Source organism: Lissotriton vulgaris, chromosome 7 (assembly GCF_964263255.1).
Source record: "Lissotriton vulgaris chromosome 7, aLisVul1.2, whole genome shotgun sequence".
Classification (NCBI taxonomy): Eukaryota; Metazoa; Chordata; class Amphibia; order Caudata; family Salamandridae; genus Lissotriton; species Lissotriton vulgaris.
Genome location: NC_141695.1, coordinates 17,690,475 through 17,704,189, shown reverse-complemented (window position 1 = coordinate 17,704,189; position 13,715 = coordinate 17,690,475). Strand labels below are relative to the sequence as shown.

At 44.3% G+C, this 13,715-nt stretch overlaps 1 protein-coding gene across 1 annotated transcript in view; it reads left to right on the top strand.

The window, feature by feature from the left end:
• LOC147700535 (uncharacterized) overlaps nucleotides 1-3,354 on the top strand; it is a 59,171-nt gene extending 55,817 nt beyond the window's left edge. The window contains exon 3 of the mRNA XM_086929692.1: nucleotides 240-3,354. Coding sequence (XP_086785818.1) covers nucleotides 1,227-2,375 — 1,149 coding nt within the window. The 5' untranslated portion in view covers nucleotides 240-1,226 and the 3' untranslated portion in view covers nucleotides 2,376-3,354. The remainder of the gene's footprint in view (nucleotides 1-239) is intronic.
• Nucleotides 3,355-13,715: the final 10,361 nt, after the last annotated feature.

Genomic DNA, 13,715 nt, shown 5'->3' with positions numbered 1-13,715 from the left:
TGATTTTTAGCTGCCCGACACCGTGAGCAGACCAGGCAGAGCAGCTGTGCCGGCAATAACTGTTAATTGATTCACTTTCTTTACCTTCACAGACTTTCAAGCCCCTTCTGCCCCTGTGTTCCTATGAGGGAAGGGACTTGTACACAGTGTCTTAATAGTTTACAAGATAAGATTATTAATGCTATTTGTGTATTATTGTAAATGCAGAAACTAATGGAGAAACTATTTTAAACCAACAGGTATTAAAGCTTGAGCAGAAACTGATACAGTGACGCCTTTGTTATATCACGTGAAGAATGACACTGCTAAAAATGTAATGAAAAGCATGTGAAAATGCACCAGAAACGATATTAGAAGGCACACGCAGTCTGAAAATAATCAAGAACGGAGAGATTTTAAGTTACAGAATGTGAAGATGGTCTGAATCATCCGTCAAATGCGTGGTCACATCATGAGAACCACCCACGAGACAAGACAAATCTACTGAATGAAGGACTCTTTGGAACTCTATATTTTTCTCCCATTACCTGATTGAATTGCTACTGAAATAAACACTATTTGGGGGCTAATGTACAAAATATCACAACCAGAAGGGAGTTCTAAACGGTAGATAAGCATTTGAATTATAAATTGTCAGTACACATAATGTAGAGACCTCGCTAGCGACAGTTAATTGAGCTTACTATGGAAGTAAGAGCTTAATATCCACCGTTGGCAGAACTCACTATCCACAATCAAATGAGATTACTGTGTACAGTTGATAAACTTACTGTCCAAGGGCAACAGTGCTTACTATCCACATCTAACAGAGCCTCAGCATTCGGAGCCTTTTAGCCACAAACCATAGAGATCGATAAGTTTCCTAGGGTGTCGGAGCGTACTATCCTCTGTGGACAGAGCTTACTACCCAGAGTTTACAGACATTCCTAAACACAAGAAAATGCCTCTAAATAAAAATTATATCAGTGCTCTGAATGTGACAAAGGGTTCAGGTTAAAGCACCAACTTATCGTCCATGAGAGAATCCATACAGGGAACAAGCACTTCCAATGCTCTGAATGTGGGAAAAAGTTCAGTACAAAGGCCCACCTTTCATACCATGAGAGAACACGTACAGGTTACAAGCCATACCAGTGCTCTGAATGTGGTAAATGCTTCTGCCAGAAAGGGCAACTTTCTATTCATGAGAGGACACACACAGGTGAGAAACCCTACCAGTGCTCTGAATGCAACTCAGTTTCCCTACTAAAGGCAATCTGACAGAACATGAGAAAACACATACAGGGCAAAGACCTCATCAGTGCATTGAGTGCGGGAAAAGGTTCAGCCAGATGGGAGGTCTTAAAGTTCACATAAAAATACACACAGGAGAGAAGCCATTTCAGTGCGGTGAATGTGGGAAAAGGTTCCAGGCAAAGGATTCTCTCTCAGGCCATGAAAGAATCCATACAGGTGAGAAACCCTTTCATAGCACTGAGTTTGATAAAAGATGTTATCTGAAAAGTGAGATGAAGAAACATTTAAGAAAACACACAGGTGAAAAAATATTTCAGTTAAAAAAATACAGGACAAACAACACTGTCCATAAAAGAACACACATGGATGAAAAGATACATGTTTGCAGTGAATGTGGGAAAGGATTTAGGCGTAAGGAATGTCTCAAACGCCATTTAAGAGTACATACGGGTGAGAAACCGTATCAGTGCTCAGAATGTAAGAAAAGCTTTATTACTAAAGGACTGCTTACTATCCATGAGAGAACACATACTGGGGAGAAACCTTATCAGTGCTCAGAATGCAGTAAACGTTTTAGTTCTACTGTTAGACTGAAAATTCATGAGAGAATCCATACAGGTGAAAAACCGTATCGATGCAGTGACTGTGGGAAAAGTTATAGTCAATCTGGAAGTCTACTTTTGCACAAAACAATACACACAGGAAGAGAAAAAACACATCTTTGTACAAAATGTGAGAAAAGCTACTTTACCAAAACCCACCTTACACAACATGAAAAAACACATACAGGCGAGAAACCTTGTCTGTGCACTGAATGTGGGAAAAGATTCCGTGATAAAGTTTCTCTAATCCGACATGAACGAACGCATACAGGGGAAAAACCGTATCAGTGCACTGAATGTGACAAAAGCTTTAGCCGTACATTCACACTTACTGTGCATCAGAGGACGCACACTGGTGACAAACCTTACAGATGTACTGTATGTGAAAAAGGATTTAACCACCTGGGAGATCGTTTGAAACATGAGGGAATACATTCTGTAGATAAACGTTACAAGTGTACGGAATGTGGGAAAGGGTTTAGCCAGAAAAGATATCTGACTTCTCATGAGAAACAACATATGGAAATGAAGCAATGACAAAGCATCTAAAAGCTACAAAGTATAGGATGGAAAACTGAAGGTTGAATTTGTTTTCTATTCCTCATAATGCAGAACAGCATCTTCAAGAATCAAGTCTAAAAAAACTAAACTTGGGCGCTGTACAAGGATGTCGTCCGCAAAGATGATAGATTTCAAGCCGTTCTGTGATCATTTTTATATATTTCATATATATTGGCTGTTCTAGATATTTAGTTTTAGCTTCAGTTATTCACAATCTATGGCTTTAAATGAAAATGCTTTAATCATACACCACTGAAATGCTTGCTCTGAGATATTGTGATAATATTGATTACACGAGTAAGTGATTCTAGATGATTTTTGAACATTGGTACATTGGCTTCCCTGTTATTTACTTTTAGCAAATTGCGCATAAATTCTAACAGAAGTACGTAAGAGACAGAGAGGAGACAGAAGCGCTAGTTGTATTTTAACATGATCTTACAACAATTTCTGCACATAAAGTTATGAAAGCTTTGAACATGTATTGTACCCTGAGAGGGCGTTGGACCAGACACGAGGAGGTGCTGCTGGGGCACAGCTGAGACCGTGATATCAACGATTTCCCTTTCAACGGATACTGCTCTGCACATTTCATCTGAGTGCAGCTTATTGAAGGACGTGGACTGTAACTCTTTCTGCCGCCTAGAACAGAACTCTTTTTGTTCTGCCAAGGTATACGGATGTCGCTTCCAGGCAGGTTATCTAATATGACTTCATAGGGTTTCCCTCTAGTACTAAGTTTACCCTAGGCAGATGCAGGAGGGGTTGGTAAACTGACTTCTCACATTCTAAAATATATGCTGGATTTTTAATTATCATGTTTCAATATTTCCTTCTTTTCTCTTTGCTTGTAAAGATATTGGCTGCTTTCCTCATTGTTTTTACAGTTACCACTATACAAGTTGTGTGCACTAGGATAGGTTTTTAGCTTTCAATAAAAGTATATAAACCCTTATCCAGGAGTGAATTCTTGAGTGTGTTCATCTAGAGGAGAGGTCTTCAAAATGTGGGGCGTGACCCCTGAGGGTCCGTGGCTCAATTCTCTAAAAGGGACGAATGTCCCAGGAAAGAAGTGTAAATAAAGAGCGCCTAGACGTGCTGCCTTCTTTATTTGGTGGGTTTCCAGGCTGTCTTCATTTACAAATCTTGAAGTGCATGAAAAGTATGGGTGCTCTTGATCCGGAGTGCTATGGGGGCAAAGGTCATTGAATGTCATCGCAGGGTCAAAGGATTGGCTAAAAAGGACAAATATGTAAGTATTTTGTTATTTTTTTCTGCACGTAACTGCTTGTAAAGTAACCTGCGCACAGTGAAATGAATAATAAATGCAAGTTCAACATTTTATAATTCTTTGCAAAAAACGTAATTTACCTGTGCTAAACAAATGAACGTGACTGTGTGTAATGTAACTGGTGCTCATGTGAAGCACTCCAGTACCTTCAGGTCAAGTTTGCACTATATAAAACTAAAAAAAAATAATCAGTGAGAAATTAACAGTCTCAGTTGGTAAATGCACTCACTGCAGATGTCTGGGTGTGTGTGTGACCAGAAAGGCACATAACTAAATCCTAGTTGGTGTTGTGTGGAATAATGACATATGTATTGGTTCTCCTATGGGATCCCAGCCTGTGACCGAAAGCACTGTGTGTTTGTAAGTCCTCATTTAAAATAGTATTACACTCCATATAAGCTAGACTGACACCATTTATTTATTTATTTGCAGTATAGTTTGGGCACAACAGGAAGGTATTGGAGCGTTCACATGAGTACCAGTTATATGGCAATATGTCACTATCATTTATTTTTTTAGGCGACTGGAAGATTAATTGATTTGCCCAGAATTACAAAATGTTGAGCAAAGGCCGGGGCTCAAACCTGGTTCCCCAGTCCGAAAGTCGGCTGCTCTAGCTGTAACACCACATCTGAAGTAGTGTTTGAGATAAAACAAGTGCTTTCAAAATATATATTTTAGCACTAAGTAATCAGACTATACCTAGAGATAACATTTTAGGAAATTGTTATTATTTCTTGTAAAGCGCTTGAATACCTAAAAGGCATCTTGGAGCTAGCTGAGTTTACAGAGGAAGAAGAATGCCCCGAAATGTGAGAATTATTGTATAGAAAAAACAAGTTTTCAAGGCCTTCCTATAGGCCAGCAAAGTTGGTAAAATGTTGTAATGTCACAAAGCTTCTGCCTCCCCAATACAAGTGATGAAACCTGGGAACTGCTACAAATTTAGCAGATGCCCATCGAAGGGACCGACCTGCCTGGCATGTACCAATTAAAGCTATTCCTAATAAAATCTGGACCTTGGCCATGCAGTGCTTTGAAAGTGATACAAAGCGCTTTGAAGGTGATTCTATGCTCGACTGGAAGCCAATGTAGTTTCCTGGCAAACTTAGAAATGCAGTGTTTCATTTACTGTGGAACTCTGTTAATGACACACGTATATAACCTCTTAAAAAAGAATATATCTTTGTAGCCATCAAGCTTTAATGCACTCCATCAATTAAAGGTTGGTGAGAAGCCTTTTTCTTCTTTAGCTCTTTAGACCCCACCATGACCTTTGCTTTCAAACAAAGGCAACTCAAGGTCAGCATCAACCGTTCAGGGAAAGTTGGTTTTGTAAAAAGTGAGTCCAGAGAGTGGCAGGACAGCGGAGAAACAGAGTCACATTCAGGTGCAGAGTGTAAAAGATGTGGCCCAGAAGAGGGGGCACTATATGTGGGCTCATTTTTGTGTTTACAAATGAACAGAGACCACTTCATCAGAGAAATGCCCTCTAGGAAGAGGGGGGCAGGAGAAATTTGGCTGAGTGCAGGGAGTGAAGCTTATAAGATCATTCAGTGGTACTTTTTCAGTAGCTCATTTTCAACCCTAAATGTGAGATTCATAAAACAGCAAGTACAGCAAACTAAACCCGTAACTGACTGACAAATCCGCCCCGTAATTAGGGTGTTGTGACCCTCAAACTCCTGGGCCCCAATGCAACTGCACCTGCTGCACTGTCATTAGTGCTACAGATACTGGAGCCAAGGGTGTAAGTGACCACTGTACCCCAAGTATGTCTGCTAACTCCAAAGAATCAGAGCGAGGGCCCATTGTTCTCGCTAGCATTAGAGCCCAGGTCACTCTTGCTGTTTTTTGGGGGTATTTTTTAACTCAAAGGGGCAGAAAGTAGTTGTGCTGCAGGTACAGTGGCTCCGGGGCCCCATGGTATGAGAAGCCGACTAAACCCCAATCATCGTGGTTTTACTATCCTCCTTTGCTTGCATTATTGCCCATTGCACGCTTGCTGTGCCAGTGTGGCTTTGGCCTCGGAGGAATGGCTCAACGGAGGAAACATAATTTAGACTCAAAGATGGAGGGGGGCAAGATTGGAGCCCTGTTCTTAACAAACGGCAGAGGATACAGCCCGCTTTGCAGGGCAGTCGCTGTCATTAGTGAAGGGACAGAGAGCCTGTTGCAAGTGTGGAGTGACACTGTGGAGAAGGTGTGGAAGGTGTGAGAGAGGCAGGGGTGATAGCCTGCTTCTCAGGGACTCAGTTATTAACAGTGCAGGAGGTGCATTTGCATTGGAGCCTGGAGTGCGAGGGGCTCCCAACACCCCGATTATGGGGAGCAGTGTTTGTAGGTCAAATCCTGGGTTTGTTTGCTGTATTTGCTGTTTTATGAGTCTCAGAGTTAGGGCCTGATGCAGACCTCGGCGGACGGGTTACGCCGTCGCAACGGTGACGGGTATCCCGTCCACTGACATAAATTCCATAGGATATATTGGAATTTATATTTCGGCGGATAGGATATTCATCATCAATGTGACGGAGTAACCCGTCCGCCGAGATCTAAATCAGGCCCTGACTGCGAATGACTATAAGCGACAGAAACAAGAGTGCTACACTGACCTCATAAACCCCGCCCCCATGCTCAGACTCATGTCTCCCGCTCCTCCAATCCTTCTACACTGACCTCATAAACCCCGACTCCATGCTCAGACTCATGTCTCCCGCTCCTCCAATCCCAAGAGCCTTACACTGACCTCATAACCCCGCCTCCATGCTCAGACTCATGTCTCCCGCTCCTCCAATCCTTCTACACTGACCTCATAAACCCCGCCCCCATGCTCAGACTCATGTCTCCCGCTTCTCCAATCCTTCTACACTGACCTCATAACCCCCACCCCCATGCTCAGACTCATGTCTCCCGCTCCTCCAATCCTTCTACACTGACCTCATAAACCCCACCCCCATGCTCAGACTCATGTCTCCCGCTCCTCCAATCCTTCTACACTGACCTCATAAACCCCGCCCCAATGCTCAGACTCATGTCTCCCGCTCCTCCAATCCCAAGAGCGCTACACTAACCTCATAAACCCCGCCCCCATACTCAGACTCATGTCTCCCGCTCCTCCAATCCTTCTACACTGACCTCATAAACCCCACCCCCATGCTCAGACTCATGTCTCCCGCTCCTCCAATCCTTCTACACTGACCTCATAACCCCACCCCCATGCTCAGACTCATGTCTCCCGCTCCTCCAATCCTTCTACACTGACCTCATAAACCCCGCCCCCATGCTCAGACTCATGTCTCCCGCTCCTCCAATCCTTCTACACTGACCTCATAAACCCCACCCCCATGCTCAGACTCATGTCTCCCGCTCCTCCAATCCTTCTACACTGACCTCATAAACCCCACCCCCACCCTCAGACTCATGTCTCCCGCTCCTCCAATCCTTCTACACTGACCTCATAAACCCCACCCCCATGCTCACACTCATGTCTCCCGCTCCTCCAATCCTTCTCATAAAGTTTTGGAGGGGGCCTGACTTCAAAACATCTTGTCTAGGGGGGCTCAAAGCGAAAAGGTTTGAAGACCTCTGATCAAGAGTGAAAGAAGGTTTGCGATCTAAGCATATTCTTTGTACCGTTTCACCAATTGAGTGTTACATAACGCATAGCTTACTCATGTAAATGCTCAGTGGGTTGTGCTTTTTTTAAAAATTGTGTTTTATATAGAGCGAACTAGACCCCAAGGTATCGGAGCGTTTTAAATGAGCACCTGTTGCATTACAGACACATTCATGTTTTGTTAGACACGGGGAGACTGAGTGATTTGCTAAGAATCACAGGTTGTTGAGTGTCCCTGCTGAGACTTGAACCCGGTTCCCCAGATTTGAGGTTGAATGCTCTGGCCGTTTGACCACATCCTCTACCCTGTGCGATGGTGGCAGGTCGCTCAAAGGACAGATCCATTGACATGTTGAAGTAGCTTAAGAAGCAAGCTGGAAGTTTTTTCACGCCATGATCCAGGGAGAGCCCACAGAGGAGGTTCTCATGTCCGCAGACGCTGCCCTCAATGGCCGACCCATTGCCAAACCTGGAACTGATAAGTCACAAGTTGATCAGCTATGGGCAGCTGCTGCAAATTGAGGCCTTGGATGAGTACTTGCTGCAGATCTTCAGAGTGGTTCTGGGTCCCTCAGATATGCCAGGGCCTCTTTTTGAGATTCCCCCTGTGGGTCCATCCCTACCTCTGACCCTGGATGATGTCATCCCACTCCACATTCCGTCCCAGGCCAGGACTCCACTCTTTACCTAAGGTCCCAACACTCCGTTCTCCATCAACGTTTATCCCTGCTCCAGCGGTGCCGGTTCCAGATCTGCTATTGGGTTCAGATTCGGCACCATCTTCATCAAGAGCTTGTCCAATGCCCAGATATTGTATCACAAAACCTCAAGCTCAGGCTGGTGAGCGTGTACCTCCAGCACCTTTACCTCAACAGCAATATTTTCAGAGGATGGAAGAGTTTTTTGTATCAGCTTCAGGGCATCGAGCATATTGCACATGAGGATGATGAGGCACACACCTCGGAAAAACAATGGGAGAGCAAGGATATTAAGGGGGCATGTCCTGGTCCCCTGGAGCTTATGATACTTAAACAATGTGGACAAGCCCACTATGTGTTTGTGAATACTTGTTGTCACTGTTTGTGGCCTGAGTTAAGACCCATTGGGTGTTTAAAAGACCCCTCACACACCAACCTGGTTGGTGACATGCCAGCCGGGACCGCGGGGACCAGATGTAGGTTAAGAGGCAGAGGACTCCACTTTTTCAAATCGGATGCAGCTGAGCCTCTCCCCCGAGCCCCAATTCACGCTATAACTCCATTGGCATTGAATTGTTTTGCCTTATTGACGTGTCAGTAAGTACGTCGACACACTTTTCACACTTTTTACCACACACCTTAGTGAGTGTGTAGGTACCGCATTGGTTTTATCACCTGGCTCTATTCACTTACGCCACTCACTAAATCACCTTCTCGGTCCTGAGGAAAGCCCCATTTAACTACACACAGGAGCTGAAACATGTACACCATTACACATAGCCAACTGATAAGTAATTAATCCATACTAGTTGCATCACACAGATTTTAATTCATATCCTGAGCCGCCAATAATAAAAATTAAGGCAAGGACTCGGAGAAATTTTTTAACAGTAGAACTTCACATCACATTATCGCACCAACACCCGCTCCGCTGTAATCAGGCATCGTAGCTAAGTATGGGCGAATTTTGCGAATCTCGCGTTCGTGAATTTTGCGGATTTGCGAACTCGCAATCCGCAAAATCCGCGAATTCTAGCGAATTTGCGGATTTTTTTTTGTGTTTGAAAGGATTTCTGCCAGTTCGCGAGGGTTTCGTACCAGTTCGCAATTGCGAACTTACATTTCGGCACGCAACGGTCGCGATTATGTTGTTTCTACGTCTGGTTCATCATCACAGGTTCCCAGCACCCTCTGTTTCACCACTGCAACCCTCTGTTACATCAATGCCACCCTCTGGTTCATCATTACTGTAGATTATGGGGGGGAAAGCAAGCACACCAGCCCTGCTTCAACTGACATGAATTAATTTGGGGTTAGTTTATTAATGTGTCACTGTTTTAAAATTCCAGTCTGGCACCTGCTTCCTTATCTGTAATTTGCTTTCTGTTGCAGTGCATTTTTTTCCCAGGACCTTTGTGGCCTACTTGTAGCTATTCCATGAGCCTGCTGTGAGGGTCAGAGCAGGGTCATACAATTGTTGCAACTGAATTCTGGAGGGGCCCCAGTCAGGAAGCACTACAGGGAATTGTTACTAATGATGAGTTTGAACTCTTGCCCCTGCCGAGTGCTTTCAGTTTTGAAAAACTCGTTTTTCTGCAATTTCGCAGGATTCGCGGGGCGCGAACACGCGCGAGATCGGATTCGGAAGCCAAAAATTTGTGCGAATATGCAATTTGTTTTTTTGCGGCGTGTTAGTTGGCAAGGTTTTGAGCGTTTTTGGGAGCCGCTCGTAGCGCAAGGCGCGAAGTTACCCTTGCGGTCGTTCAAGGGCGCGGCCATCTTGTTTGCCTGACGTATTTCCGTTTCCGGGCGCGAAGTGTAATCTCGCAAAGTCTGCGGCTTGCCAGTACAGTTTCGCGCGTGTTCGCAAGGAAAATCTCGCGCAAACTTACCTGCGCGGTCGTGAACGGGCGCGGCCATCTTGTTTTTCATTCATTGCTATAGTTCTGGGCATGGTCTTTGTTTCCTCTGTCAATCTCTGCCATCCTTTGCTTGTTTGAAGTTTTTTTTGATCTATTTTACTTATTATCTGTCCCTCTATTTTTCTAGCCCTATATTTTTGTGTTTACTGCTACTTTTGGTTAATTTTAAACTACTTTTTAAAACTCTTTTCTTTTCTTTTCTTCTCTTCCCTATTCTATTTTCTTTATTCCTTTCCACCCAGACCATGGTGAAGGGAGCCGGGAAGCATCCCGAGAAGGGGAAGGGTCCCGCACCCCGTGTCCGGCTCCCGTGCAGGCGTTTGAGGGGGGAGGAGGTCGTATCCAGGGAGATCTTTACCCCGGAGGAGGTGGGCCAACTCATTTTTTATGTTCAGCGCCGCCTCCCCAGGACCATCATGGGAGGCGGCAAGATCAGTGCCAGGTACGGGGCCCGGGAGCGCCGGAAGCGGTGGGAGAAGGTGTGCCAGGCCATTTACCACCACTCTCGGGTCTGGCGCACCTACAACCAGGCCACCCACCGCTGGACGGATGTCCTGACCCGTGAGTGAGATCTGCTCGACCTCCTTGGCCTTGAGATCCCCGGGCTTGGTGAGTAGTAGTAGCTATTTCTTTACTACTATGTTTTCTCCTGCTGTGTTATTATATTGCAAATTTTTGTTTTTTACCAAGAGCAATAATGCTGCTCATTACATTGTAGGTAAATTATATTTCAAAATCTTCTGTGCATTTCCGGTACACTGCTCTCCTTCTTCCCAGTAGTGTTGCTACTATGCTTATTTGTTTTAGATTTTGTGTTCATTTCATTGGCCTGTGAAATTATGTATGAGTGTAGTTTAAAGAACTGCGTAATGCTACACACTAAGGTTCAGATTTTTAATTACCGGCGCATCCCTGCAAAGTAGCAGGGATGCGCCAGTAATTGTGCGTCACGCCACCATCACCCATGGTGCGCCGTATTTACAATGCGGCACCATGGACCCAAAAAGTCACCAAAGCGTTACGCATCTGTGCCGTAAAGGCGGCGCATTGCTGGAGTTGCGCGCAACGATGGTGCAGCTCCATCAATGCTCTGGGGTGCCCTATCTCCCCAATGCTGCGTCAAGCCGTACGTCTGCTTCAAGCAGGCGCAGGGTTTGAGACACGCATCATTGTCCTCAAAGTGACTGATTGAAATCTTGTAGATTTCCCTCAGCCACTTTTAGGATGCGTTCCTGCACAGGAACGCCCTCCCTTGCGCCGGAACGCCCCCAATTGGCGCAGGGCTTTACAACGTGATGCATCTCACATATGCGTCACGTTGTTAATATACGCACACCATTGCGCCTCTTTTGTGCTGCCGCTGCGTCACAAAAGTCACGCAACAATGGAGCAAAAGAGCCGCAAGGGGCTTCTAAATCAGCCCCTACAGACTCAAGTCCAGTCCTTCCTTTGTACACATGGCGATAAGAAGAAATAGTGGTGGTGGATTGATAGTTTGAGTATTTTAATGACTGGTTAATGTAGTAGGAAACTTTAGTGTTGTCGCTGATCTTCAATCACGATGGACTTTGGCTGTCACTTCGCGTGCTGCGGACTGCTGCCTGCCAATCCTAGGCAAACCTTTTTAGTACTTTGTTTAGTGAGTTACATAAGGTAATTTCCAATTCGACGGTCCGCAAATCAAGCAATACTAAAGTAATAACGTAGTCGACCACATGAGATTGGTCAATAATATATCCCGTGGAGTAGTTGTCTATTTGCTATTTCGCAAAAATATTTTGTTAGTTCTTTTGAAATGTTTGATTTGGTGGACAAATATCATCCATGTTTTCTGTTTTTCTTTCTTTCATGTTGTACATCAGCTTCCCCCAGGGGCAAGAGGAGGACACAGGAGGAGGAGGAGGGTGCTGTTGACAATGCAGGCCAGGACCGGGCAGGCGAGGGCTCCTTTGCTGGCCCCAGTAAGTTTTAATTTTAATATAGAGTACTTATTTTTTCCTAGCGTTCCTCATTCGATTTTTTCTAAATCGTCTTTGATCTTCTTGTAGACAGGATCTAAATTCTTATCCTGCCTCGACTATGACTCCGTGTGGTATTACTAGATTATTCTTATTAGTCTGTCTGTGTAGCTAACTAAGATTGCACATTTGGCATTTCCATTGGACTCCCATTCTAGTCAGCAATAGCTCTATGCACTGAGTGCAGTCCTCTGGGATTGTCCATAATGTCTTTTCAAGTATTCTAAATGTTTATGCTTTGACAATTGCCAACAATAAAAAGGTGAATGACCACCAAGAAAGAATAAGATACTACTTTACTTTTGGTTTGGATAGGAGGACAATCCATTGTACTACTGTTGCAGGGACAAACCTGCACAAACAGAACTATGGACACAAAATAATGCATTGCTTAGCTTATCAATTATAATAGGTGCTGTTAGACTTTCCACATACCTCAGTGATAACAGACTTTGTAGTTGAACCCCCAATCTCCTTACTGACTAGATAGTGTGGGAGAGTCATTTAGCTCCCAAAGTCACCGATGGCAGAGGCACGGACTCATGCTTGCAAAAATTCCAAAACCTTTAGCTCATCCACTCTAGTCTGGAGGACCAAAAACCACAGAGTCTATTTAAGTTTAAAAGCTTTATTAAAAGTAAACACATTTATTAAAATCAAGTTTGTCATAAAAGTAAACGTTTAACTGAAAATGGAAAACTGCTTAGTGCTCAGCGATTAATTGGACACATTTCTTGCTGTCGAGCCGAGCTCTCACCTGGTTTGAACTTGATCCTGCTCGTGTTCTTAGAAGTCAAGCTTCTGTCTGTTAGGAGAAAAAGTGGTGCGTGTTAAAAATAAAACACAAGCATTCATCAGTTGTGCCAAAAAGTGCAGCAAGACAACAGCCTTCCCTGGAAAATGGGACATTTTTACTTTAGAGTAGACAGTCATAAATTATTACATTGTATACTGTTTTTTTCACATTTCTTTCTTCCTCCTAGACCAAATATTATATAGTAGTGAGTGGTGCATTCTAACATTATTAAATGTACTTTGTAGGTGGAACATCTGGAGACGGGGCCAGCGCGGAGGTGGTGGCGGCATTGGACGAGGAGGACAACTCTGGGGAGGAGGCGGTGCAAGTGCCGGACAAGGACATGCCTGTGAGGGTTCACATGGTGGTGGCGGGCAGAGGTAAGCTATACATTCCTTACTCATTGAGATTGAAGACTGCAGAGTGTGCTTTCTGCACGGGTGTATTACAAATAAACCAGGTAGTAGCCTCCTCTAAATGTACTTCGACTTAGCTGTGAAGTTTTTGGAGAGAAGAATCCTAATCAGATCTGAGGTGAACTTGATGGATGGGATGAATGAAAAGCGAAAGAAGGGTGTAAGTAAGTGTGGAAGGACGAGAAATGTAATGATGACTGGCAAAGAAGAATGATATGTGTTTGCTTGGTCCCGAGGTGGCTGGGAAGGAAAGAATATGGTATGGTGCATGGCTGGGTGAATGATGAAGCAGGGATGGGTGGAAGGAGAACAGCCTGGGTGGGTGAGACAGAAACTGTATGTGTGTGCATATACTTTGAATGGATGGATGCCTGGATCATTCATGGTACTATCTGACTCTTAGATAGCATATGTGTATCTAGAGAGAGTAGACGGTCACTGGATGAACTAAGTGTTACTTTGAAGAGCATGTAACACCGCACCCGCACGTCCGTTCCAGTGTAGGAAAGGCAAGGAAAAGAAGTGGTAATGTTGTCCAAATACTACCATGAATAGTAGC